At 38.5% G+C, this 27,878-nt stretch overlaps 1 protein-coding gene across 3 annotated transcripts in view; it reads left to right on the forward strand.

Annotated features, from left to right (window-relative positions):
* Window positions 1-603: 603 nt before the first annotated feature.
* The window catches only part of LOC137654456 (WD and tetratricopeptide repeats protein 1-like), a 76,419-nt gene continuing 49,144 nt past the window's right edge, over window positions 604-27,878 (forward strand). For 2 of the 3 annotated variants that reach the window (XM_068388087.1, XM_068388090.1), the window contains exons 1-9: window positions 604-761; window positions 10,937-11,127; window positions 13,129-13,259; window positions 19,690-19,801; window positions 20,605-20,792; window positions 21,253-21,454; window positions 25,033-25,147; window positions 25,710-25,904; window positions 26,528-26,807. In XM_068388087.1, coding sequence (XP_068244188.1) covers window positions 10,969-11,127; window positions 13,129-13,259; window positions 19,690-19,801; window positions 20,605-20,792; window positions 21,253-21,454; window positions 25,033-25,147; window positions 25,710-25,904; window positions 26,528-26,807 — 1,382 coding nt within the window. In that variant the 5' untranslated portion in view covers window positions 604-761; window positions 10,937-10,968. Of the gene's footprint in view, window positions 762-831; window positions 850-10,936; window positions 11,128-13,128; window positions 13,260-19,689; window positions 19,802-20,604; window positions 20,793-21,252; window positions 21,455-25,032; window positions 25,148-25,709; window positions 25,905-26,527; window positions 26,808-27,878 lie in introns of those variants that run through there. The other variant, XM_068388088.1, reaches the window with a different exon arrangement.

Here is a 27,878-nt window from a genome sequence, read left to right on the forward strand (position 1 = left end):
TCTCTCATAAACCTCATCAGTCACCCATTATTTCTTAATTTTAAACGTTTTCTGTATAGGTGAACACAAGTAGTCAAGTTGTTAAAAAATGTTTGAACTTCTGAATTTCCCCCGATTTAACTGCATTGGAGTCATAATTAGTTTTCATCGACACATTCTAATTAAAATAATCAAAACCTCTAATAAACCTCATCAGTCACCCATTATTTCTTAATTTTAAACGTTTTCTGTATAGGTGAATACAAGTACTCAAGTTGTTAAAAAATGTTTGAACTTCTGAATATCCACCGATTTAGCTGTCTTAGTAGCATAATTAGTTTTCATTGATATATTTTAATTAAAATAATCAAAATCTCTCATAAACCTCATCAGTCACCCATTATTTCTTAATTTTAAACGTTTTCTGTATAGGTGAACACAAGTAGTCAAGTTGTTAAAAAATGTTTGAACTTCTGAATTTCCACCTTTTTAACTGCCTTAGAATCATAATTAGTTTTCAATGATAAATTTTAATTAAAATAATCAAAATCTCTCATAAACCTCATCAGTCACCCATTATTTCTTAATTTTAAACGTTTTCTGTATAGGTGAACACAAGTAGTCACGTCCCCGCTGGTTGTAACCACATAAGCGATCGACTCGCCCGCTGACTTTAGCTAGTTTAAGGTCAGGTCGGGAAAGTCAAAAATCTACCTGACAATTATCATTTTAAAAGGAATACGTCATCAGGAGGCATCCATGTCAAGTGGGACATAATTGACGTGAGTGAGATAGGAGTGAAGAGCGAGTGGGAGAGTGAGAACAGGATCCTATTGGCTACGTCGCCACTTCATCCTATTTTGGCTTTTTGCGAGTTTGCATATCATTTTTTTTGGGCAGGGGATTTATGTCTTTTGGTGTTTATTTGTATATATGAAATATCTGTAACCGGAAATGTATTCAATTCTGCCGGTGAATTTGTTATTATTTACGTTATCCATATGATAGGTCTAATGACTGAATAGGCCTAAGTCAAAATTTTTGGGCAGGGGATTTATGTCTTTTGGTGTTTATTTGTATATATAAAATGTCTGTAACTGGAAATGTATTCAATTCGGCCGGTGAATTTGTGACTATTTACGTTAGCCATATGATAGGTCTAATGACTGAATAGGCCTAAGTCAAAATCCACTCGAGATTAGAGTTTGTTACCCAAATGCATAGTATCAATTAAAATAATATTTTGTTTATTAAAATTTCAAATACCAGATGTCTGTTAATCATAAATGTTTGTGTATAACATCTGTTATGAAATTTTCCTTGAAAATATTGGCTAGCCTAAGGACAACTTTGGGTCTCTTGGCTCCATAGACCTAACCAAGGCGAGTAGTAGGCCTATTAATCATTAAAACAGTTTAGCTTAATCTATGGTATAGAATTCGTACCAAATCTTTAGTTTTGATGTTATGCAATTTGATGTTACATCTGTTATGAACTTGGCCTTGAAAATATTGGAGGTTAGCCTAACTTAGGACAACTCCTCACTTATCTGTCAAGACTTAGTCTAGGCTGATAGTTCTAGGCCTAGGTCTTCAAAAGTAATGTAGCTTTGACACTGTCACATAAGTTGAACATAATCTTTAGTTTTTATCAACATTTCTGTTTATTCATTTGTAAGACCATAAACGATCTCGCAAAGATTCAATTTGTATCTTTGACGTTGGACGCAGTTTCTCAGCGTTGATCAGTTTAAGCCCAATTGAGTGCATTAGTTGAAGATTACGTTTGTATAAGCTATAGTGGGCTTTTAGTAATATATTTATAATTTTGCTATTATTACTATAAATTACTTACCTGTATTTTCCATTATTATTAATGTATATATATAATTTTAATCCCTCACTGTAAGGATAGCATAAGCATATATATAAGGGAGGCTTTGTATATCAGCGGCCATCTCCTCATGCATTGATTAAAAATGAACCTAAACTTTCCCCCCTAACTTAACCTATAAGCCGTGTCCTTACCTGCATACCTAATTGGGGTCTAAAGCCCCCCTGCGACCCCTCTTACACTGCCGTATTCTAAGTTAGCCATAATAATACATACAGGTGTCCGCTATCCTACATACACCCCTGTATAAGAAACATGCTGATTTTTTTTATCTGAATAATCCCTTATTGAAGGATTTACACTAATAGTAATCACCAAAGAAGCTGTATTATATAATATGAGCTGTCAATACTTTTAAAAGTACTCAAAATTACTTTGAGTTGAAATTTTGATTATTATAATTACCTTTGAAGTTTGAAATATGTTGACCATTCTTTGGTTGTTACAAATGCTTTGTCAACTGTTTTTCTTCCATTACATCTGATAATTTTTGTTTGGGGTTAAAGTTATAGCAACAATTTAGGGAAATGTAGTGAAATATGGATCATATATCCTAAATAGGTTAGACCTGACTTATCTCTCGAACCTAACCTGACATAATAAATCATAATTCATAAAGGTAAATACAGAATAGGATTCTAATCCAATGTAATCTAGGACAGCGGGTCCTAACTGTCTTTAGGTCTCGGGATTCTCCAACTTAACCTGACATAGAGGGTTGTAGATATATGCCAGTGGTATTTACATGAATACATTCTCCCGTTAAAGGTTTAAAGGCTATTCATTAATGGCAGAGGAAAGGGATAGTGACATTGCCCTATCAAGCTGGACAATGCCCTAGAGACTGACCATATATACATATGATCAGCGCCCAAGCCTCTCGCCACCCAAGCTAGGACCAAGGAGGGTCAGGCAATTGCTGCTGATGACTCAGCAGTTAGAAGTACAGTATAGGCTCCTCCAAACCCCCCCATCCTTAGCTCATAAAGATGTTCAGGTTTCAGCGCCCAAAGAAACAAATGAGTTTGAGCTGGACTCTAACCTCAGTCTGGCATTCGCCAGTCAGGGACGTTACCACATCGACCACCACAACCCTTTGGACAGCATTAAGTTATAAAACATTACCTTAGTGATATAGAGAGAGCATTTACAGAGATTGCAAATAGAAACTAAGGGGGAATTCAGTACAGCGCAGTCCTCCACCGCGGCAGTTTATTTCTCAACCTTTTGGTTGACACTGACCTTGACCTTCCAAAATTTAATCATTTCCAGCTATTTACATAAGTTAATTCCTGCAAGTTTCATTACTCTACGATTAAAATGTTGCCCAGGAAGCGGTTCACAAACAAACTCGCACAAACAGGTGGTAAAACATAACCTCCTTCCAACTTCGTTGGCGGGGGTAATTAATACCCAAATATAAGAAAGGGATAGTGTTGAGTTATCATAAAACATTTTTATAATCAGAGAGGTAGTATGTATAGATGAAAAATAATAAGAAAATGCCTAAAGTTCTGTAAATATTGCCAGTTTTAAAATATCCTTAGTAATATACAGTACAATTGGTTTGTAATTTAGTAATTGCCCGGAATGTAAGGTATAAAAATAGGGAAATGTCAAATGTATTTATACATCCCAACGTAACCTAACATGAGGTACTAATTCCTACCCGGATGGTAACTATTTGTCCCCATGACCATCTCAATCTCTCATTAGTGTTTGGGAGGCACTAAACATTCAACCTAACATGGCCTCGAACACTTTAAGTTAAAGTAATATACAGGTTTTCCTCCTAACCTAATTTTGGTTTTCTTCATCCGAATAGCTTTTTTCCTAATGGTGGCCAATGTGGTAACGTCCCTGACGGGTGAACGCTAGACTGGGGTTCGAGTCCTGCTCAAACTTGTTAGTTTCTTTGGTCGCGGCAAACTAACAATCTTTGTGAGCTAAGGATGGGGATTTGGGGAAGCCTATACTGTAGGTCTTTCTGTTAAGTCATCGGCAGCCATTGCCTGGCCCTCCTTGGTCCTAGCTTGGCTGGAGAGGGGGCTTGGGCACTGATCATATGTATATATGGTCAGTCTCAAGGGCATTGTCTTGCTGGATAGGGCAATGTTACTGTCCCTTGCCTCTGCCATTCATGAGATGCCTTTAAACCTTTTGAACACTATATGTGTTATATAGTTCAGGTATGTATTCTTCCTAACCTAACTTAGGCTCCCTTCATGCAAGTGGTTTTTTTCATAATTGAAAAATGTTTCGCACAGTTATCTATTGATTTTAATGGTACCCTTCACATGATACCTTTGCGACATGCATTGCCATAGACACTGTTGCATCTTTAGGTGCCGAGTTGTCTAGGATACTGAAAAATCTTTGGAGCTGTTTAGATGAACTTTCATTCCCCTGGGCAGTAGTCTTGGTTTGTTGGGGGTAGAGATAGAGTTTTGATCTTCTTGCTATCTGGAAAGCTGGATGTAGTTTTGTATATTGATATGAAATGTTTATTGCTAATTATATACATGTATTCAAGAGTGACTATTCTGTGAAGATTTTTTGTATATTTCCCCAAATCTGGCAAGTGAGTTTACTGTCATTGAAATTCAGTGAAATACACATCTATAAACATAACAGTTAATTCCTGCAAATTTCATTACTTTACAATTAAAATTGTGGCCAGGAAGTTGTTCACAAACAAACACACAAACCGGGGGTAAAACATAACCTCCTTCCAACCTTGTTGGCGGAGGTAATAATACTGTATACTGTAATGTACTCCCACTATTCATTACATACCAGGTACAAAACGATGCAATTTTGCTGTACATCGTGTTGTATTCCTATTATATTATATTGTAGCAAATATTTTGTAGTTTTGGCCTATTGTGATAAAATGAAAACTCTGAAGGAACAAATTAAATAAACAACATAACTGCATAGCGTTTTGGACGTACATATCCAAACATGATATGAATAAAAACTCACTTTTCCTTTAAAATAAAATAGAATGATGTGACTCTTATTCCCATCTAAATTAATTGCAAGTTTTACTAATTGGATTAATTAAATTCTGAATAGATTTTTAGCTACATGTGATGGTTTTTCACTAAAGACAAATACAGTATCACCAGTTTTGGACATTCCCTTTTCAGTAATTCACCGATGCCACTATTTACGATTATTTGTTCCGGCACTAAATACTAACCTTATGCTATTTATAGGGATTATACTTTTGGGGAAGCTGGAAGACATGCCATAAGACTTTTATGTTAGGTATAACTACCCGCCCGCTAGTTAGCGGGGTTTAGTGGGAGTAGCTGTAGTGCCCGGTACCTGAAGGATGCTCCTGCAGGACTTTCATGTCCCCTGAGACCGACCCCCATTCTTTTTGTCCGGCCAGCCGAGACCGACCCCCGTTCATTTTATGTGGCTGGCCGAGGACGGCTTTGTGACCAAAATAAAACCTGCAATGAATGCCGGAAGGAGTCTTCCTCCCAGTGGGAGAAATTTGGGCAACGGAGCAAGAAGTCTGAGAGAGATTCTTAGTTTCAGGGTCTTCCTCAAAATCAAAGAAGCCTCTTACTTTTCCTTGACTTCCCTGATCTCTTCCCGCAGCTCCTGCTTGATTGGTCTCTTCGGGGTAACGGTCGAACAGTAATGTAGACCAGTTAACACTAGGTCAACAAGGGTTCAAGGGACATTGCTGCTTTCCTCAGAGAAGAAGCTATGCCCCTTCCCTTTGGTGGAACTTTCTCATTTTATGATGTTTTGAAGATTTGGCCTTAGCTAGGTGTGACCTGTCCCCTTTCGAAGGTGTTGTTGATAGAGCTTCTACAACTGGGTGTTGAGAGGAAAAGGACTCCAGTCTTTTCAGAGGCAGAAGCTTCTTCACTGAGTAAGAAATCCCACTCCCCTGGACTGTTTCCCGCCCCTGCCACCAACCTGATCCATCTTTTACTGTCGCCTGCAGCTGCTGCCACTGCCGAAGACTGTGCTCTCCTCCCTGCTGAGCGTACTCTACCTTCGGCGGAGGAGCAAAGTCTGAGGCACGTTTCTCCTGCGTGTGGTCACCTCTCTTTCTCAAATGAGGCCCTCCCCCTGAGACTCCATCCCAGAGACCTTCTAAACGTCGCCCCTCCTCTCCTCAGATGTCCAGCTCTTTGGAGCCTGACTCCCCAGCTAACCCGCTTAGGCACCTCGCCGCCGATGATGCGTCATCTTGCCAACCCCTCACCGGCATGCTGTTAGTGACAGGAGCCCTCGCAGCCACAGAATTGTCACTCTACTGCGTCACGTAAACGTAGTCCTCGCCCCCCCTCCTGACGTTCTAATCCCTTTGACAGGAGATGCCACTTTGACAATCCAAGGTACGACGATCTTCTCTCTCGCCCTCGCTATAGACACTCGCCTGTTCGTGATCGCTACTCTCCGTGTGATTGCTACTCTTCAGCTTGTGATCGCCACTCCTCATCTCGCGATCGTCACTTGCCAGCTCGAGGTTGGTGCTTGCCAGCTCATGGGCGCCACTCTTCAGCTCCTAATCACTCGCCCTCGCCAGCTACTTGTTCCTTGTTACCTAGTGACTGTCACTCATCACCTAGTGACTGTCACTCATCACCTAGTGATTGTAACTCATCACCTAGTGACTGTCACTCAACACCTAGTGACTGTCACTCAACACCTAGTGACTGTCACTCATCACCTAGTGACCGTCACTCATCACTCTCCTTCTTGTGATAGTTACTCCCCACCTTGTGATCGTCACTCACCACCTCGTGATCGTCACTCGCCACCTCGTGATCGTCACTCGCCACCTCGTGATCATCACTCGCTACCATGTGATCGTCACTCGCCATCTTGTGATAGTCACTCGCCACCTCGTGATCGTCACTCGCCACCCCGTGATCATCACTCGCCACCACGTGATCGTCACTCGCCACCTCGTGATCGTCACTCGCCACCTCGTGATCGTCACTCGCCACCTCGTGATCGTCACTCGCCAACCCTTTGCTGTTCAGCAGCTTATGATCATCACGCGTCAGTTCCTTGTCACTCGCCTTTTCAGCGTTTGTCACTCGCCTTTTCAGCGTTTGTCACTCGCCTTTTCAGCGATTGTCACTCGCCTTCTCAGCGTTTGTCACTCGCCATCTCCTCAGCGTTCGTCACTCGCCATCTCCTTGTCGTTCGCCAGCTCCTCTTTGTTTACTAGCTCACAATCGTTGCTCGCCAGCTCGTGATTATCACTTTCCAGCGCTTGATCGTCACATGCCTCCACTTGGTCATCACTCTCCATCTTGTGATCATCACTTGTCAGCTCCTGATCTTTTTTCGCCAGCTCGTGATCGCCACACCAACTCGTGATTTTCACTTGCCAGCGCTTGATCGTCACTCGCCTCATCGTCATCGTCACTCTCCATCTTGTGATCAACACTTTTCAACTCATGATCGTCCCTCACCAGCACACAATCGCCACTCACCAACTTGTGAGCATTACTCGCCAACTCGTGATCGTCACTCGCCAGGGGCTCATCACCGGTTCATCATCGCCGACCAATCGATGCAGGGACAACACCCTTCCACCTTCTCCTGAGAACTCGCCAACTCATTTTTCACCTTTAACTTGCAATCATTGCTTGTCAGCTCGTCATGAGGATGTTCTTTCTTCTGCTTGGGGATTCCAGTCTGTTTTTCTTCTTCAACCTATGCATGAATGCTCGCCACATCAATCCTCTGAGCCTTCCAGACTCTTCATGAATAGCCCTACTCCTATGTGTGCGCGTTAAGCACGCCATCCAGATCTAGGCCAGCTCCTAGTCCAGTCCATCAAGGACCTGCCCGAGCCTCTTCTCAGACGCGGGAGCCTCATTTTGCCTGTGGGGATCGTCACCTTACAGCTGAGTCCCAACACGGCAGATGCCCAGTAACCTTTCTGGCCATCCGGAGAGAGTCATAGAGGATCCAGGTATCTTTCTCTACTAAGCCTACAACTCTCTCTTACAAGCCAGAAAAAGAGGCTATGCCAGTGCCCATTGCCCCAGGTGAGAGACCTCACTCCCCTTAGTTCCAGGTTCCAAGACCTCGAAATCTTAGGAGGCGTTCTCCATCGCTTAACTTTCCTAGCGAGATTCCAGTCCTTCCTATGTTGGGGAAAGAACCTGCATAGTTCGACACCTTGGTGAAGGCAGTGCATTGAGCTGTTTTGGGTGCAGGCCCTTTCAGACCAGGCATTAGTAAGTACACCCAGGATCCTGTTAGAGAAGTCGGTTGCCTCCAGTTCTGCCTCTATTCCGTCTGATCCCAGACGGAAAGCTTCCGGCCCAGCCCCTTCCAAACCTCCATCTCCGAAGATTCTTTTCTCCCATTGTGAAGATGCGAAGAATTGTGGGAGTGGCAGGGGACTTGCAACAGGAATTCTCGCAAGTCCAAATGATGCCTGTGCTTACGACCCAGAAGAGGAGAATGAGGCATTTGACTCCTCCTCCAGGAGACACCCACTACCCTTGTACAAGGCGGGGCTCGCGTTCTCCTTGGTAGATCTCCATGACGTCTACGTTTCGTCTTTTGCCGATGGAGGTAGTCCCTCCGGAGCTACGCCTCGTCTCCAAGGAGACGGAACAACTAGAGATTCCTTTAATAAGAGAAGAACAGCCCTCTTCTGGATGAGAGGAGTCTGCCAGACCATCGGTGCTGGAGGAATTACTTGAAGCTCAGAGAGAGGGGAAGGACGACAAGACGGTGCCTAAGAACACCACATCTACAAGAAGAGAGGTCTCGTTGGACCTTTCCGGCAGTATTAGGGACATCATCAAGCGACGTTCCATGGCTCCAATGGTTGATGATCTCGACCCACTTGGGGCTCTTATGGGTTAGAGCTCTTGGATGGATAATGACCAAGATCATGATGACAACTGTCTCCCAATGGGTGCTAGTTCTAAGTACACGGAGGCAGAACAGAAGTCAGAATATACCTTCTGGTAGGTCTTGGCCTTTAAGAGGGCCATCAACCAGTTAGCTGACCCGATGACTGCCTCTCAATGATAAGTAATCCCTCGCCATTTTACGATCTCAGTGCATCGCGGATTTTCAAAAATATTCATCAAAAATTAGAAAAAATGGTGCGAGAGTTATGCGTGCACTAGCAGAAGGCAGAGAGTACAGTAGAACATCAGGTATCAACACGGAGATGGCGTACAACTCAAAATCCACCTCTCTGATTCGCTGGCCATCTCGGCTCCAGAATCTCGCAAGCATATTTTGCAAGTCAGTCTTTGTAGAGTTTACGTCACGTGTCTTGTGACGTCATGTATCTGGCGGAAGCGCGCTGACAAACTGAATGACTTCCTTTCATTGTGTTAACTAGTAATCTTATTACAACATTCCTATCATCGAAACACCGAGTAACGATAGCAAGTGTTTTAGTGGTCTGTATCATTAGTAAATTTAAAAAAAAAAAAAAAAAAAAATTATGACGTCATATTTCTGGCGGAAGGTGAATGGCAAATCAGTGATTCCTTCCGATGCATTACTATTCCCATAATTGAAACATCAAATAATGATATAAAGATTTTTTTTAATAATTTTTAAAGAAATATCAAGATTTAACTGAATTAAAAATCAAAATACGGAGAGAGAGAGAGAGAGAGAGGTCGTATTCCTTTTATATTAATAATAAGGTCTATAAACGAACTGTATGAAAAATGTGATACCCTATAACATTGGCGCTGTTGTAATATTCATTATGAAGAGATTTCAGATGTCGAGAAAATTATATAAATCAGTGTTATTCGTACTATGTGTGTGCATAATCATAATATGGTAGCGTGACCTTGAGATTAGCTAATGCCAACCGAAAGTAAATCAAAAGTATTTGTTGATTATTGATGTGATCAAGAAATTGAAAAATAAGATATAAACGTGCTTATTGTTATTATATATACATGTACACAAAAAAATGTACGTATTCCAAAAACAGGAAGGGAACCTACTTCGCAGTTTTTCACATATCGCTGTCGGTTCTGGTCCCCATTAATCGTGATAGGTGAGGGATTACTTTTTACATTTAGGAAAACGGTCTTATATAGATAAAGACAAATTATGTAGAATATAACTTTACTTTTCTTTCCTTTATATTTCAAGGTGAATTATAAAGAAATAATCAGTGATATAGGAGGTTTTCAGTATTTATACCTACAGTATTGGGATTTCAGTGCAGGTTGTTCGAAAATAAACGAATGAGCAAACAAAGTTTCCAGTAAAACGTACTATTGCAGATTGGGATATTTCCAATCAGGTTTAACGTACAGTACAGCATAAAAAAATAACGTGTTATTTGAGCAATAGGGGTAAAAAAAAAAAAAATGAAAAGATACGAATATTTTGCACCTCTGTCAGTAATGCAGTACATTGTATTGTAAAAATGAATACAGTGTTAATTTTTGTAGAATTTTTTAGATAGATTACTTTGTGTCAACACATTTTTGACCAAAACGAGTCCCAAGCGAGATATTTGCAAAAAAAAAAAAAATCCGTAATTTTTTCTAGATGACAGCCAAATCTGAGGTGATAGAGAGGTGCAAAGTTAATATGTTAAGTACTCTATTATGATGATGACAGCAAAGGTTATCGCAGCTTTCCCAAATTTTTTCCCTTATTAGGCCTTTTTTCCTCCTATTTAATGGTCTACATTTTGATGTCCAGCCATTCTAATGGGTACCTTTATATCTTTGAACTTCATCTTGTATGCTTTCCAAATCTCTTTCTTGCTGTTCAACCATCCTTACATTTCATCTCTTCACTATCTTGATAAGGCTCTGAATAATTAATGGATTTTAGAGGCAGGTTGTCAGACCAAAGTCTCATGTAGGTATATTAAATCAAATTGAATGACTGATAGTAAAAAAATTCTCTCTCTCTCTCTCTCTCTCTCTCTCTCTCTCTCTCTCTCTCTCTCTCTCTCTCTCTCTCTCTCTCTCTCTCTCTCTCTCTCTCTCTCTCTCTCTCTTTCTTTCTTTTGTTACTAAGCACTATAAGTCTCTTTTAACTATTGTTTTCTTCTTATTTATAGAAAATAAACTGCTGGAAGGAAGTAGGAGGAGGATGGAGGGAACAGCAGTAGAACAATTCACTCCTTCAGGCCCTGAGGCCAAGGAATCCTCCAGCCATCATCCCTTCATTACTCAACACCAGCATGTTGTCTTTCGAAGACCTGCAAGGAGGCAGTCCCTCCTGCAGCTGCAAAGACATCGAGAAATACAGGTAAAGTTTCCAGCATGTTCATTGTTTTTCTTTCTTGATCTTTTAGTAGTGGTGAATGATGTTTGGCTTCATTACGGTAACATTAACCCTTTTACCCCCAGGGTCTTTGGAAATTTCCAACCCTTAACCCCCAAGGGGTTAATTTTTCCCCAGCACATTTTGCAGTATATTTTTTTTTTTTAAATTGCTCTAACAGCCTTAATTTTGGTCATAGAGAGGTCAGGTTGGTCTCATTCTCTTGGAAAATGCGTGAATTTTCTCAAAAAATTATCAAAAATATGAAAAAAAAAATTTTATAGCATTTTTTTGTAAGGACGTATCGGTACGTCCATGGGGGTAAAGGGATGAGTTTTGTGAAACGTACCAGTACGTCCTTTGGGGGTAAAAGGGTTAAGAATGTTTAAAAGATTTTATACTTTCTAGGTGGGTTGTGTAATCGGTGCACATCAGGCCGTGTACTGTAGGCATTACTTGTTTCATATCCTTATAATATTGCTCCGATCCTGCTTCCTTTCTTTAATCCTTGTCCAACATTTTCTAACATGTACTTCATGATGTAACCAAACGATTTTCCCCCAATTGCACTTGGGTGCAGAATAAATGGCCTCACGGGCCCAAGTGCCGGGCTACGTTGCTAGAATTTACAAATCAAGTCTATTCTAAAAGATTTTGTAGATTTCTATATCCCCACATTTTTTTCACTGTGTGCTTGGAAGTCATCACAAATTCTTACAACATATATCTGTAGAACACTTGAGACATTTTGCTTTAATTTTTTGTGTACTGACCATAAACACACACTAATCTTCTTTCATGAGTTCAACTTATAGAAATAGATTAAGATATAGCTTCTCTCCTATTTCTCTATTTAGATTATATAACACGCACCATTGCATTTTCGTTGTTTTCAAGTCAATGAACCAGTCGCTAGATTTCCCAGTACAGCAGACTTTTCCTATACAGTATACAGTTATATTCACTATAGTCCATTTCTTTTAGCGATGCATATTTGCACCGACTCGCAGCGGTGCCCTTTTAGCTCGGAAAAGTTTCGTGATCGCTGATTGGTTGGAATTATCTCGTCCAACCAATCAGCGATCCGGAAACTTTTCCCAGCTAAAAGGGCACCGCTGCGAGTCGGTGCAAATATGCATCGCTAAAAGAAATGGAATATAGTACAGTACTGCGTTATTACAGCAGGTCCTCAACTTAGAAACTTAATAGGTTCCAAGAAGCGCTTTTAAAGTCAAATTGTTTGTTAAGTAGAATTTTATTAAATTTTGTTCTAGGGTAGGCCTAACCTGAATCCCATGCCTATGATTAACAGCTATAAAGGTCAACAAAAAGTCAGGTTTCATATGAAATAGATATCAGGTTATTATATATGTCGTTTTGCTTACTGTATTAAATGATAAAATATTGTTTGATTAAAGTATTTCTTTATCGTATCTTTATTTTCTGTTGGATTTGTGTTTGTATCCCCGAATGTTCGTAAGTTGCAGACCTCTTTACTTTGTTTAACCCTTTTACCCCCAGGGTATTTGGAAATTTCCAACCCTTAACCCCCAGGGGGTTATTTTTTTTCCCAGCACATTTTGCAGTATATTTTTTTTTTAAATTGCTCTAACAGTCTTAATTTTTGTCATAGAGAGGTCAGGTTGGTCTCATTCTCTTGGAAAATGCCTGAATTTTCTCAAAAGATTATCAAAAATATGAAAAAAAAAAATTTTATAGCATTTTTTTGCAAGGACGTACCGGTACGTCCATGGGGGTAAAGGGATGGGTTTTGTGAAACGTACCAGTACGTCCTTTGGGGGTAAAAAGGTTAAATGATAAAATATTGTTTTATTGTTATTTCTTTATCGTATCTTTGTTATTTTCTGTTGGATTTGTGTTTGTATCTAAGAATGTTCGTAAGTTGGGACCTCTGTACTTTGTTTAAAGTGGCAATTCTTTGCAAACAAGTTTTCTCTTCACGTTAATGATCTTCTCTCATTTTAGGACGTAAGCTGGCAGAGTTTTGCGCGCCAGAATCAAATGACCCGATCCTTGGTGTCTCGATTAGGAATCATCAAGTCATTGGAAGGTCATAGAGGCTGTGTCAACTGTATAGAATTCAACAGTGAGGGCAAGTAAGTTTCAGGAGCTTTGGGTATCAAAAAGACTAATTAGAATTAGAAGTGTGAGAATGTATACTGTTCAGTTCAATTTATTTCAGAATACAGTACATGTAGTGGAGTTAACCCATGTGTACACAGTTCAAGTTCCCCTGTGTATGCTGGATGAAATTGGTAATTAAGACAAATGCTTTGTAACCTTTTTTAATAAGCATATGCTGTGTAACATGTTTTGATATTTATACTTGTGGTCAACACTTTATTGTAAAGATTTAAAACTCTAAAACAACGAATATAATTAACAAAGTAGTATATAGTAATACAATAATTGTAACTTGTAATCTTTCCAGTCTTTCCCAAAGTGCAGTGCCCACATACTATAACAAAGGCAAGAACTTTATTCTTCATTCGTCCAAATTGGACTTGCTAGCAAACAAATACCATAGTAAAAACAATAATAAAATAATGATAATGGTCATAAAATGTAAGTGATATAACCTAGATGACAGAGTACCAGATGGGCAATATTAACTTGAAATACTATTGAAGCGAACGAATCCAACATGGCTGCCATCACCGAGGAAGACCAAGCCGCTTCCAAAATTAAAATCCACATAACTGGAAAGAGAACAAATGCCTGGTACTGAAAAAAGCTGTCAAAACAAACTATGGTACTTAACATTGGTAAAGGTGAAGTAGCAGCGTCAGTCATGATGAATTAACGACAAACACTTGAAAACACCGAAAGCACAAAAACAATTACGACTTTGCGGGCAAGTCCAAAACAGAAGGATGACCTAGAGGGCGCTCGTGTGGGTGACGGTGGCGTGGTCCAAGTGTGGTTTCTGGGGCCTTTGTTACGGCCCTTCCCTTTGATGAAGGAATTATCTAAATGGAAGACAGCCTGTGAATAGTGGTTTTCACACGCCCCTGATGTATACACGACACCCACGAGGTGCTCGCGCGAGGGTAGTAACCTCTGCATTCCATGCTTTTATCTTTCTCTGGTATATTTGGAAGATTTATATCAGAAAAGTGTAAAGAAGGACTCTTTTCACCGGGCGTCACAGGTCTCTCCCCAGAAATAGATTTTTCCTTCGTCAAAATCCCTTTATTTATTAAACCTTTTAGCAATTTTTTTGCATGCTTAGCTATTTAGAGAAAAATGGTTTTCTTCAATATTTTCAAGGACAATACTTTATCGTCATGTTTTAAGGCATCCCTTTTCTTAAAACAATTTTTAAAATCTGCTAAAAATCTGGCTGGCAGATACTGTTTTCCAATAGTTTCTACATTCTTAAGTCCATCCTTACTTAAGGTTGTGGTAGCCTATTGGAAGTGTCCCTGCTTGGCAATCTGTGAGACTGTGTTTCGAGGCCCGCGCAAGCTCGATAGTTTCCAGTAGGCTCTACATCCTTTCCATCCTTGTGAGCTGGGGATGTGGAGTTTTGGGAAGCTGTGTCACCATTAGCAATTGCCCTGCTCTCCAAGGTCCTAGCTTGATTGAGAAGGAGCTGGAGCGCTGATCATATGAATATATGTTCAGTCTTTAGGACATTGTTCTGTCCCTTGGCTGTGCCATTCATGATTGACCTTTAAACCTTTATAGTAAAATGTTGAAATCACCCCTTTTCTTCAAGCAACTTTTTCATATCTGTTAAAAATTTGGTTGGCAGACAATTTTTTCAATAATTTTTACATCCTTAAGTCCTTCAAGAATTCTTTGGTGAAATTTTTATAAAGGCCCAATATTATCTAATATAACTCAGCAATGTCCACCTAAGGACATTTCATGTTCTTTCATTTTTGTTTGTGTTCTTTAACGTCAAATTTGTTTTCTCCATTTTTGCTGCATCTATATACTAGTAGGCGCAACTTCCTCTATCTTTGGACCACAAGCAAAAAGCTAACACAAGTTGGATCTTCTCTCTGTAATACTGAACAAAATAATCATTTGCTGTACCGGTACATCTCGAGTACCTGAGCAGTCGTCTTTATTATATTTAAATCTGCAACTACTGTAAAATAATTATATCTCATGTATGTAGCTCTTTACAATTTCCTTTCTTTGGTCTAGCTTAATTGCCAGCTACATTTCTATAAGTTGTTTTGGGATTGTGCTAATCAGAAGGTACATAAGTATTAATGGCAATAAGGGGATCATTTTACTGTACATTATACAGTACAGTAATTTACACTACTTTAGCAGAATAGGAGCCTGGGAGAACTGTGGATGAAGAAATGAGTCGTGTTGATGCTTGGTAAAGTGAAGCATTCAATATTGAATGGCAGATTTAAGAAATTATTTAAAAGCAATATTTTTCAATGGTGTAACCACATACACAGCTTTTTCGTGACAGTACTGGGGAATAACTATTTATTCCTATGCGGATACAAATTTCTTAGTCATTTATATGGGATTACTGCTAATTAGGTTTTCTACAACCAGCCAATCAAAAATTTGGTTTAATTGCCCTGTGCTTTGTTGCTGGGCAACCTTAGTACATATACATGGAGCAAGAGGATTCCTACTCACATGATTTCCCCACAACACGCTGGTCGCAAAGGGATGAGGTTGTGCTCACACTTCTCTGCGATCGAGCCTTTTGCATTCATCTCGCCTACCCATTTAGTGTTTAGTGCTCTTGACTTGTGTGTTTTCTTTATTCTTGGTCACTTGAGTTACTATTCATTATCTGCGAGTTACAAGTGAGTGCTTTGTCTAGTAAGTCTCGGTATTTACATTCTTGCCCTTGACGGGATAGTGACCATTGTGGCATCCTTATGAGGCGGGCAGACTTAGACACATCCTTTTTGTGTCTCTTTCATAGACAAGAGAATCACCATGTAATTACTACAAGGAGTGGATTTCCTTCCAAGGGTAGAGATATTTTTCTCGTCGCAGGAAAATTAACGAGATTTTACTTTACCTGGTTTCCTCCATACAGGAGTTAGGGACAAATCTCCTTTTTTGCGGCGAGAACCTTCCTTTAGTATTTTGTGTTGTTAATTCCCTGAATTTTATACTGTATACAATAAATGACTCGCGTAGTAATCTGTCTAGTTTTGACTATACACAGCAAAACCTTGAATTTGCACTTGTAGAAAATTCTTGCCTTGAGCCAAGTCCTACTAATTAACCCTGATTATGAAGAGAAAACATTCAAGAGTGGAAAGCGCACTCACATTCCTGTTGGGAGGACTCTAGAATTGAGACAGCTTTTCCCCTTAGTAATGAAGCAACCTTGTTGGAAGACAAACACACAGCTAAAGTATATGATTATACTGAGCATATCATATGTTAAGTCAATCCTTTCAAACTACTATGTAAGTAGAGAAAATTGTACTATGATTGCATTACAAGCAAAACAGCTGATTATTTGGGGGGGTTGATGTTGTGGCTGTATATATTTACGCATTGATTATAACGTTACTAATGATACTTTTTATAATTGTCTTTTAATTTTCTAACCCATTGAAGTAGAAGATGGGATAAATATTACCTGATTACTAAAGATGTCAGATTATTGCACAAGAGATAAGTCATCAGGAATTGCTGCTTAGAATTTTGTACAAAAATAGGTAGTGTTCGTATGAAATATGTACACTTAGTTAATCTTAAATTGTACTCTATGCTTATTGTACAGTACAGAATTACAGTAATGTTTATTGTAGATCTAGGCTACATGAGTCAAGTCGTCTGAACAAAAACAGTGAACACATACAGTACAGTTCAGCTTTACTGTAGTGATAGTAGTATATTACAGTAATTACAGTACTATATGCTACAGTATCAGCAAGTTTTATACAGTATTTCTAGATAAGAACAACTATACTGTATTAAAAACCAAGTAAAAGCAATGTTAGCAGAACTTAGCGAGTTAATTTTTCGAGTGTAGGTAATGGCAGGGAGTTGTTAGGTTAGGTTAGGAGTTATCCCACCCTAGGGCACCGAGTATTCACGCTTTTCGCCTGTCTCTGTTACTTAACCTTCGCAAAGAGTGTGGCCTGATTGTACTTGATGTTCATACCACTTCACCCCAGGCGAAGATTCCCATTTTGGATTTGAACTTGCAACCTTGCCTCTGTACAAGCTGGCTTCTCTTTGATCTCTTGCTATTGCTTATAGTAATTGTATCAGAGAGGATGGGTATCCCTCTCAACTTCAGGGAGACTTTACTCTGGGGAAGAATCGGAAGTTCAGTTTTGCCTCTTCATGAGCCGACTTCGCTGTCCACTAACAATTCACGTTGATATTTTGCTATTACTGATAATAGTTGGATCTTTTAGAGAGAAAGGATGTACCTTTTACTTCACGAAGGGAAGACTCCTTTTATAAATGACTTGGATTGTATCTGCATAGGAATAGACTACAAATTTTTAATACAATTTGTATCTCTCAACTTCAGGGAGACTTTACTCTGGGGAAGAATCGGGAGTTCAGTTTTGCCTCTTCATGAGCCGGCTTCGCTGTCCACTAACGATTCACGTTGATCTTTTGCTATTACTGATAATAGTTGGATCTTTTAGAGAGAAGGGATGTACCTTTTACTTCACGAAGGGAAGACTCCTTATATAAATGACTTGGATTTTATCTGCATAGGAATAGACTACAAATTTTTAATACAATTTGTATATCTTGATTATACAAATGTGAGTTATTTACCAAAGTTTCCACCTCAACCACCCCGCAAGTCTTTGACCAGGCGATTGTTGTGAGATGATGCAAGCAGGAATCCTCATGCGCATGCGCTATGGTTACCCAGCAACGAAGCATGGGGCAATCAAACCAATTTTTTATTGGCTGGTCATCACATACATGTACCAAGTTACTTCCCCCAATTTTGGGGGGTAGCCGACATCAAACAAATGAAACTGAAAAGGGAACCTCTCCTCTCTACGTTCCTCCCAACCTGACAAGGGACTCAACCGAGTTCAGCTGGTACTGCTAGGGGTGCCACAGCCCACCCTCCCCCATTATCCACCACAGATGAAGCTTCATAACACTGAATCCCCTACTGCTGCTACTTCCGCGGTAATCCAAGGCACTGGAGGAAGCAGCAGGGCCTACCGGAACTGCATCACAATCGCTCGCCATCCATTCCTATTTCTAGCACGCTCTCTTGCCTCTCTCACATCTATCCTCCTATCACCCAGAGCTTCCTTCACTCCATCCATCCACCCAAACCTTGGCCTTCCCCTTGTACTTCTCCCATCAGCTCTTGCATTCATCATTCTCTGTTTTATCTTCAATCCTATTAATCAGTACTCTACCATACGCTTTTCCCACCACACTCAACAAACTAATACCCCTTGAATTACAATACTCATGCACATCTCCCTGACCCTTATATAGTGGCACAAACCCAATCTACTGGTACCATTGACATTACAAAGCACATATTAAACAATCTCACCAACCATTCAAGTACAGTCACACCCCCTTCCTTCAACATCTCAGCTCTCACACCATCCATACCAGATGCTTTTCCTACTCTCGTTTCATCTAGTACTCTCCTCACTTCCTCTCTTGTAATCTCTCTCTCATTCTCATCTCCCATCAACGGCACCTCAGCACCTGCAACAGCAATTATATCTGCCTCCCTATTATCCTCAACATTCAGTAAACTTTCAAAATATTCCGCCCACCTTTTCCTTGCCTCCTCTCCTTTTAACGACCTTCCATTTCCATCTTTCACTGTCTCTTCAATTTTTGAACCAGTCTTCCTTACTCTCTTCACTTCTTTCCAAAACTTCTTCATATTCTCTTCATATGAATGACCCAATCCCTGACCCCACCTCAGGTCAGCTGCCCTCTTTGCCTCACGTACCTTGCGCTTTACTTCCACATTTTTCTCTTTATATTTTTCATACTTCTCTACACTATTACTCTGCAGCCATTCTTCAAAAGCCCTCTTTTTCTGTTCCACTTTTATCTTCACTCCTTCATTCCACCATTCACTGCCCTTCCTCATGCTGCCTCCAACAACCTTCTTGCCACACACATCACTTGCAATCCCAACAATCCCGGCTGGTCGTAAAAAAAATAATTAGCAGTAACCCCATATAAGTGAATCAGGTTTGTATAGCTTGGAAAAATATAAATTGTATAAAAATTTTTTTAGTACTTATAATGCACCACTTAAATTTTTTTATTTTTCATGAAATTAGCTATGAATTTATCAATTTAGTCTAGTTATGAATTAGATATATTTGAATAACTGCTTTTTATGTATCCATTTATAAAAAAGGCATTTGATAAGGCAAAAATATCTTGAAATAATGTAATAACTATCGTATAACTCTGTCTGGTTTAAGAAATTGTTCTGTATTCCATGTTATTTGTCCATTGCCTCACCAATTTAGTCACATAACACTGTTTTAAAGAACACTGTGGCAATGGTCAAATGCACCCTTTTTTATTTCATATAATTTGTAATTCTAGCCTGTTGCTTTCTGGATCTGATGACTACAATATCATACTATGGGATGTTTACCGTCAAAAGAGAATAAAAACGCTGCCCACTGGTCACAGGGGCAACATTTTCTCTGTCAAGGTACTTTTGAGATCATTGTTTTAGTAATTATCTTCTTGTTTAAGGTTATGATTTTATAAATTTTTTTTATATATTAATCTTGACTTGAAAACTTTATATTCATATGTTTTGTTTAATGTACAGTTATCTTCTTGTTTTAAGTTAGGATTTTATGAAAGAAATTTCTATATATCAATCTTGACTTGAAAACTTTATACTCTTATTGTTATGTGTACAGTAATGTATTTTGATTTGTATTACAGTACTTGTTACTGTATCAAGTATTCATAGATAAACAGAAGTTTTATTAGTCCATGTTCCAAATGTGTCCTAATGCATATTTATGTATTGCTTTTTTATAAGAATAAGAGAAACATATTTTCAATCATTCATTGCAGTATGTTTGTAATTTCAACCAAACAGGACATCATAATACACATCTGTATTTATCTGTTGAAGTGTATTAACCCTTTTACCCCCAGGCTATTTGGAACTTTCCAACCCTTAACCCCCAAGGGTTATTTTTTTTCATGCACATTATGCAGTATATTTTTTCTAAATTGCTCTAATAGCCTTGATTTTCATCATAGAGAGGTCAGGTTGGTCTCATTCTCTTGGAAAATGGCTGAAGTTTCTCAAAAAATTATCAAAAATATGCAAAAAAAAAAAATGTAAATAGCAGTTTTTTGCAAGGACGTACCGGTACGTTCATAGGGGTAAAGGGATGAGTTTTGTGAAATGTACCAGTACGTCCTTTTGGGGGTAAAAGGGTTAAAAATATAAATCTTTGAAAGTAGTTTTTAAATGATTTTCTCACCTTGCAGTTTCTACCTCAAAGTGAAGATCGTGTAGTCATATCAGGTGCAGGGGATGGAAAAATAGAAGTACGAGAGGTAGAGACAGGAGATATTACACAGTTGTGTACGTGCCATTGCGAGAGAGTCAAGAGGATAGCAACGGTACCTACACTACCAAATGCCTTTTTTTCTGCATCCGAGGATGGCACTGTAATGTGAGTTTGTGAATATTTCTCGTATTTACTCTAAATATTTTTTTTTCAGTAGTTTTCATTTAGATGGATATAGATTTTTTAGTTTCCTTTGATCTGGGAAGTTGTGAATAATTGGTGTATATTTTTCAAGGTACAGTAGGTCCTTCCTTTATGATGGAGATGAGTTCATATGCCTTGGTGCACACCCAATTACAGTACTGTACATGATTATGTATTGTGTTGCCTTGCTGTACTAATGCCTTATACTAAAGTCATAATTTAGGACATAAGAGCATAACTAGGACATAAGAAACATGGTCATACAGTAGATGTCTTGTAGAATGATACAAAGCGTTACCATGGCCCCCATATATATCTATATATATGTATTTGAAATACATATGAATGAATATATAAATGTCAAGTAATATTCAGTTACTCTAATTAGAAACTTATGTTCTGACCAAGTTTTCCCCCACAGGTTATACGATATGAGAGCCCCGCACACGTGTAATACACAAACCAACAACGTATTGATAAATTTGAGGTGTCACGCTGGTCGAACTGCCGAGTGCAAGTGCATAACGGTTAATCCTACAAAACCCGAGTTATTAGCGGTTGGAGCAAGTGATCCCTATATAAGAATATACGATAGGAGAATGATCAAGTTAACTAGTTTGCAAGTAAGCACTTTATGTTGATATGTAGGTTACTGGGAAATACTTGGGCTGTGATTAAAAACCGAATAAAGGACGGAATATGACACGAAAGAAACTTGAAGGAGATTGTCAGTAATGATATGAAAATCTGAAGGGACTACACAACAATGTGAAGATTGTAGATTAAGATTTCTATGTTAGTCTTAGAATATTAGAGAAGCTGCTGGAGAAAGGGTAGACAAAATCTAAAATCTATTTATTGTTTGTTGTTCCTGCTAGAATTGAAAATCTTCATCAGTCATTGAAGCAAGTCAATATGAGATATTAGATATCTATTTTTCACTGTTAAGTCATGGTTGTTTTTCTCCATTAGTAGTAGGGACCTTACTTGTTCAACTGAGACATCTGGCATTTCAATAAGAGATATCTTAAGAGTCTTCATCTACTTGCAAGTATCGGTTTAACGTGTCCAGAATTAAGAGATGAAGACGAGAATCCCAGGGATACAAAATCAAGTGAGACTCCTTTTAAGAGTGAAGAGGCAATTATTGTAGTCTGTGTAATGTTTCAAAAGTTGTTAAGTACTGAAGTCTCCAACAGGACTCAGACAGGCTCTCCATTCTTCATTCTATGTCAGAAAACAATTTGAAGGAAGGACTAAAGCTTTTCTAAGATAGTCACATTCTCTGGTTGTACAGTACTCAATAAAATAAGATCTTTCTTTATAAGCAGGAAGTTAAGGCACTTGTATATAATGTCTTGAATGCTCTTTTCCTTCACATGTTATATTGAAAAGATAAGGTCTTCATCTTATTCATGAGGTGTACATGAGGTCCCAAAAGTGTGGTCCAGCATTTTTCAAGAGTTGCAACACTTAGGTTGTTTAACTTTTTTTCATTAGGACCTGAAGTAGCATGTTGTTAAGCAGTTGATACTGTGGTTGGTTGAAGTTTTGAACAGCAGGACCCGTGTTAGACCTTGTTTTAATTACCTTTTTTCATCTAGCTATACGTAAGCTCTGCGGAGTATTGATTACCATGTCATGCATTAGTGCACATGCTTTACACTACAATACAGTACAGTATTCACTTTGGTGAGTCTTAATGTTTTTGTTTAGGTCTTGACCATATTGAGGACAGTTCCATTTTTTAATGGAGTATGGGTTTGATTGGTTTTGTCAATCAGAATAGCTTCTATATAAGTGGAGCATGTGCATAAACTGTATGAAATGACTGTACTCTATTTTTTATCTTGAAGGCATATATCACTGCTTGGAGATATGTATTTAAAAAGCAATTTATTCATGCTTTCTGAGAAGGAAATTTTCATTGTGTATTTGTTTGTGTTTGAGAAGAAATTTCTTTCAGGTAAGAGTATGTACTGCTTTACTTAGAAAATTGAATGAGGAAGGAGTTTCCAAAATTCTGTGTTCATTAAAAAAATCCACCAGTTATAAATAAGGTATACTCTCCTACTCTTAGTATCCCATTTGATGTTTTCCACATTGCCTTTTTGATGATCTTTCTATATCTGTAAGAGGAACAATAATTATTTTTGAAATAGACAAGAAGTTTACAGGTGTATTACATACTGGCAAGACTGGGAGTTTGTTTGTTCAACAATGTTGAATGTTTTTAGGGTGCTTGAAAATAAATGTTTTACCTGAGTGTTGAGGCTGGGTCACTTGGAATGACCTCTTCGGAGTCTTTCTAGGACAAGATAGAGACGAATAGTTTCTCTTATTATAATCTGAGGAGAGTCTAATCTCACTCTCTAGCAAAGGATTAATACCATGGAATACTGTTTGAATGGGAATATTTTCTTATAGTCCTTAAATTAGCAAACTCAGAGAGATAGCTCACCATCTCCTGATCAGTATGAACTGATGAACTACTAATTGTAGTGGGGAAGAACTGTTGGCAAAGGGAGAAAAAAGACTTTGCTCTCGTTTTACTCTCCTACGAACTCCTTCCATCTCCAATTCTCTTCTCAGACATTTCTTTGAAAAAAGAAGCAGTTGTTGTTGGTCAGGAAAACGGGTAAAAAGTTCTTGGGAAGTTTAGCATGCACTCTTCTCCTTCAAGAGGAAGTGACAGGTTTTTTTAACGTGCGCTCTTTTCCTTCAAGAGGAAGTGACAGGTTTTTTTAACGTGCGCTCTTTTCCTTCAAGAGGAAGTGACAGGTTTTTTTAACGTGCGCTCTTTTCCTTCAAGAGGAAGTGACAGGTTTTTTTTAGCGTGCGGTCTTTTCCTTCAAGAGGAAGTGACAGGTCTCTTTTTAGTGCATGCTCTTCTCCCTCAAGAGGAAGTAACAGGTCTCATCCTCTCGAAGGCTTAGGGTTCGGTCAGGTAGATCTGTAGGCCAGATGATGGTGAGCATTGCTCCTACCTTCATCATTCCTGTCATGATATAGGAAGAATGTCCTGTATGTCACTCTACTTATCTTGATGTTTTTTACATCCTTGAACAGAAATGATGGATACAAAATACTTTGAAAAATCCTGCAGATTCCGCTTCAAGTAATTATGTACCATTTGCTTTATGGATACATTGGATGCCGGGTTCTTGTTATGTCAAGGCCCGCCTTGTTGCCTGCCCGACAGGCATTGCCCTCTTTCGCCGGCGCTGGGAAGCTCCGCCGTTGGGGTCTTGTTTCGTAGAAGCCGCCTGTCTCATATGTCTTGAGCCGCGGTGAAAACGGTGTGGGCCAAGTGTGTGTGCGTGGCCGTTGCAAAGCCACGACCACCCAAAACAATATACCCAGCTACTGGCATTCTGTCGTTTCCTCTACCCCTCTTCATCTCTAGATAGGAGGCTGATGGCTAACGACAGAACCCAATACTCGGACACGAGTGGGCGCCGACGACGACATTGTATGTCAGTACTATTTTCAGGGGATTTTTTTTTCTTCTAAATTTGATTTTGGCTTCATTGCATTTTAGGGTTATATGTGACTGGTGGTAATCATGAGCAGTGTTGAGCTCTTCATGAAGTTCCCTACATAAGAACAAGATGTATAAAGGAGTGGGTTCCTAAGTACAACATACTCAACCTAGCCATCCAGCACATAGCCTCTAGCCCCCCATTCTGTTATATTCAGCCAGTTGATTTTGCAACGCTTGTGAGCTAGCCTGCATATATAACTAGAAATTCTACAGTTATTTCTACATAATGAAATGCTTTTTGAATAGGTTAATTAATTTGTATTCTGATTATTGTTATTAATTTATTAATTATTATTATTATTATTATTGTTATTATGATTACTAGCTACAGCCCTAGTTGTAAAAGCATGATGCTATAAGCCCAAGGGCTCCAACAAGGAAAATACCCCTGTGAAGAAAGAAAATAAGGTAACATAGAATAGAGTGGCTGAGTGTATCATCAAGCAAGATAACTCTATTCCAAGACATTGATACAGTGACTATGGCACTACCCAAGACTAGAGAATAATGGTTTTGATATTGGTGTGTCCTCCTAAAAGAGCAGCTTACCTTGAAAAAAAATTATTAGTTGTTTACGCAGGTTTTCATCTTTGAAAATCCTCAAGTCGAACGGTCTTATGCTGGAGACTTATCGTAATGTTACTTTTACTTTGACAGTATCCCCCTGGTGGAACTATGCGGAGTCAGTGGGAGAGAAGTAACTATGCCACTAATCAACTTGATGCCTCGTCAGATAACCTTCCCTCAGGATGTGTTCAGTATTTAGTTCCAGGTAAGATCAAGACATTCATGAAATAGTATGTATCTTTTTGTTACTAAGGAAAGTATAAAATAGGTTAAAAGTTAAAAATAGAATTGTGTAGACTTTAAAGTTGGGAATTTTTTAATGTACATTAAATAGTTGCTGATGTTAAGAAAACAGGAAAAAGAATTAAGAAGTACCGTATAACTGATTGCATATTAATGTAAAATTATAAATGTCTATGAACAAATCCTTTGGTCCAGGTCTGTTATTTAGGAATCTTACCTCGATGATCTGAACAAACTGTTTGGTGATGATATTGGAAATAAAAGGATTGTGTCCTTAATTATCAAATTTTAATGTACAGTGCAGCCTTCTTTTAAGTTTTAAGATTACTTTTTTAAAACTTTTTTTTATATTTTAAGATTATCATATTAAAACCTTTACATTAAGAGATCATTTTGATTTTCATGATGTGTGTATCTATGTTTTATGGAAAGGATCAGTTTTTTTTTTTTTCTATTGTGTAATTATATTATTTTATCTGTTTAAATCTGAGGATACAAAGTTTATAATAAAATCACATTTCCAGGTCATCTTCCGGATAAGTTAAAGGAATACTATAAACGATATCGGTCTCTTGCTACGACGTACCTGACATACAGTGCAGATGGCACTCATCTTTTAGCAAATCTTGGAGGGGAGCACATTTACCTGTTCAATATGACCTCTCCACTCCATCCCAAGAGTTATGTTCCCCCTTCCCCGCCAAAGTTACATTCTAAGGGTGAGTATAGAAGTTTTTGGACTTGTGAGCTTATCAAGTGTTTTATTTTTTTATCTATTAGTACTAAAAATCGATAGAGTATTTTTTTCTTATTACAAATTCCTTTTGTGAGTTTTATTTCTGAATTAATTTATTGCAAAGTACCTTTTGTTTCTAGGATAGACTTTGATCATTTAAAACTGGAAGTGAATGTTGGTATAAAAGCATTAATTCTAAGATAATTTATTGATGTTAATTGAAGTAATGCTTGTAAAAAATTATTGTTTGTAAGTTATCTGGTGAGACAACCACCCGGGTCACTGATATCCACATGTTTATACCGAGTTTTCATGCCATCTGTGTGCCTACTCTTTTCATAATCTTTCTCTTTTAGTTGACTCCGTTAAATGGTCATCAAGCCCTCAGCAGTATTCCGTTCTGCCTTTTTGCTTTTTACCTTTTCTAACTTTAGCAGTCCAAGTCTTCAGCTTTGTTACGCTCCTAAGAACTATTTCTTCTGGCCAGCTCTGTGCGAGTATGGAAAAATAACTTGGTTGTCTTAGATAGAGTAGCAACAACAACAACAACAACTATAATGATAATAATAGTAGTTTCAGTAATCATACCATTTTCTTTTCTTTTAGATGGTAATGGGCTTTCAAATGGTGTCTGCAAGAATATATCTTCAAATACCAATGGCATTTCAAATCATTTGAATAGTGGAGATAAGTCATCCCCTCCCCGTTTTCCTGTGTCTGCTCCTCTTCCTCCAAGGGCAGAAACTCTCAAGGCAAGAGCCAACCAAGCTTTTGCTGCAGAGAATTACATAACTGCTCTGCAACTGTACAATCAGGCCGCCCAGATCTGTCCAAATTCTGCAGTTTTATACAGTAATAGGGCAGCAGCTCTCATGAAAAGAAAATGGTAAGTAGTTAAGTGTTGTATAATTTTAGATTTTCAATATTAATCTTACCCGATGATCATGTAGCTGTCAACTCTGTTGCCCGACAGAAATCTAAGGTCGGGATACCCCAGCGATCGCTATACAGGTGGGGGTGTACACAACAGCGCCATCTGTGAGCAGGTACTCAAGTACTTCTTGTCAACAAGAACTCAATTTTTCCTCTGTCGTGCCACAGGCAAGACCTACTAAATACGCCGTCCCTAACTGGATTTGTTTTCACAACGTTTTGGTGAAGTACACTATTCCAGTTTTGAGCTTTCGCTATGCAGGGGTTTTATCTTCATTTCAAAACTTGAACTCGTTTTGGATAGATTTAATTATGGTGACGAAGAGAGTATGGACTCTCTTTCACTTTTAAATGGCCGACCCTTCCCTTAGACGGAAGTGTTGGTGACGAAGAGAGTATGGACTCTCTTTCACTTTTAAATGACCGACCCTTCCCTTAGACGGAAGTGTGTTTAGGTTTTTGGTAATTTTGCTTAACAAGTTATAGATCTATTTATTTTATATCTCTCCGCCATTTATAGGCCTCTTCGATTAACTTTCCATTTATTATAAACTTATAAAAATTAATTTTTATGTTTGTTTATATGCGACCTTTCCTAATAGTAGGCGGTCCTTACTTGGAACCGAAGTTAATTAACATTGAGCCCGTCATATCGTATTTCCTTTTAAGAATTTATAATTTTTTAATTTTAATGTTTTTGAAAGAATTTCTTTGATAGTCTCGTACTGTTTTCAAAGATGAACTAACGTTTCGTTTAGTCTCCGCAGTTGTTGACGTTCAGAACGTTCAACTTGCGCTCTATCGTTACGATAGAGAGAGAGTATTTCACGGTTTCACGTTGCAGTAAGAGTAAACCGATTCTAGCGTTTCGTTCATTCTTTCTTAGCTTAAATGGTTTTAATTCTAATAAAGGAACTTTTTATTTGGGAAACCTTTCAGTTTTTTTTTTCCCTTTAACAAATAATATGTTTTAACGATATATAATTGGGCTCATCTCTCAGGTTCTAAGTCAAGAGAGAGAGAG

This window comes from Palaemon carinicauda, chromosome 15 (genome assembly GCF_036898095.1).
Source record: "Palaemon carinicauda isolate YSFRI2023 chromosome 15, ASM3689809v2, whole genome shotgun sequence".
NCBI classification, from domain to species: Eukaryota; Metazoa; Arthropoda; class Malacostraca; order Decapoda; family Palaemonidae; genus Palaemon; species Palaemon carinicauda.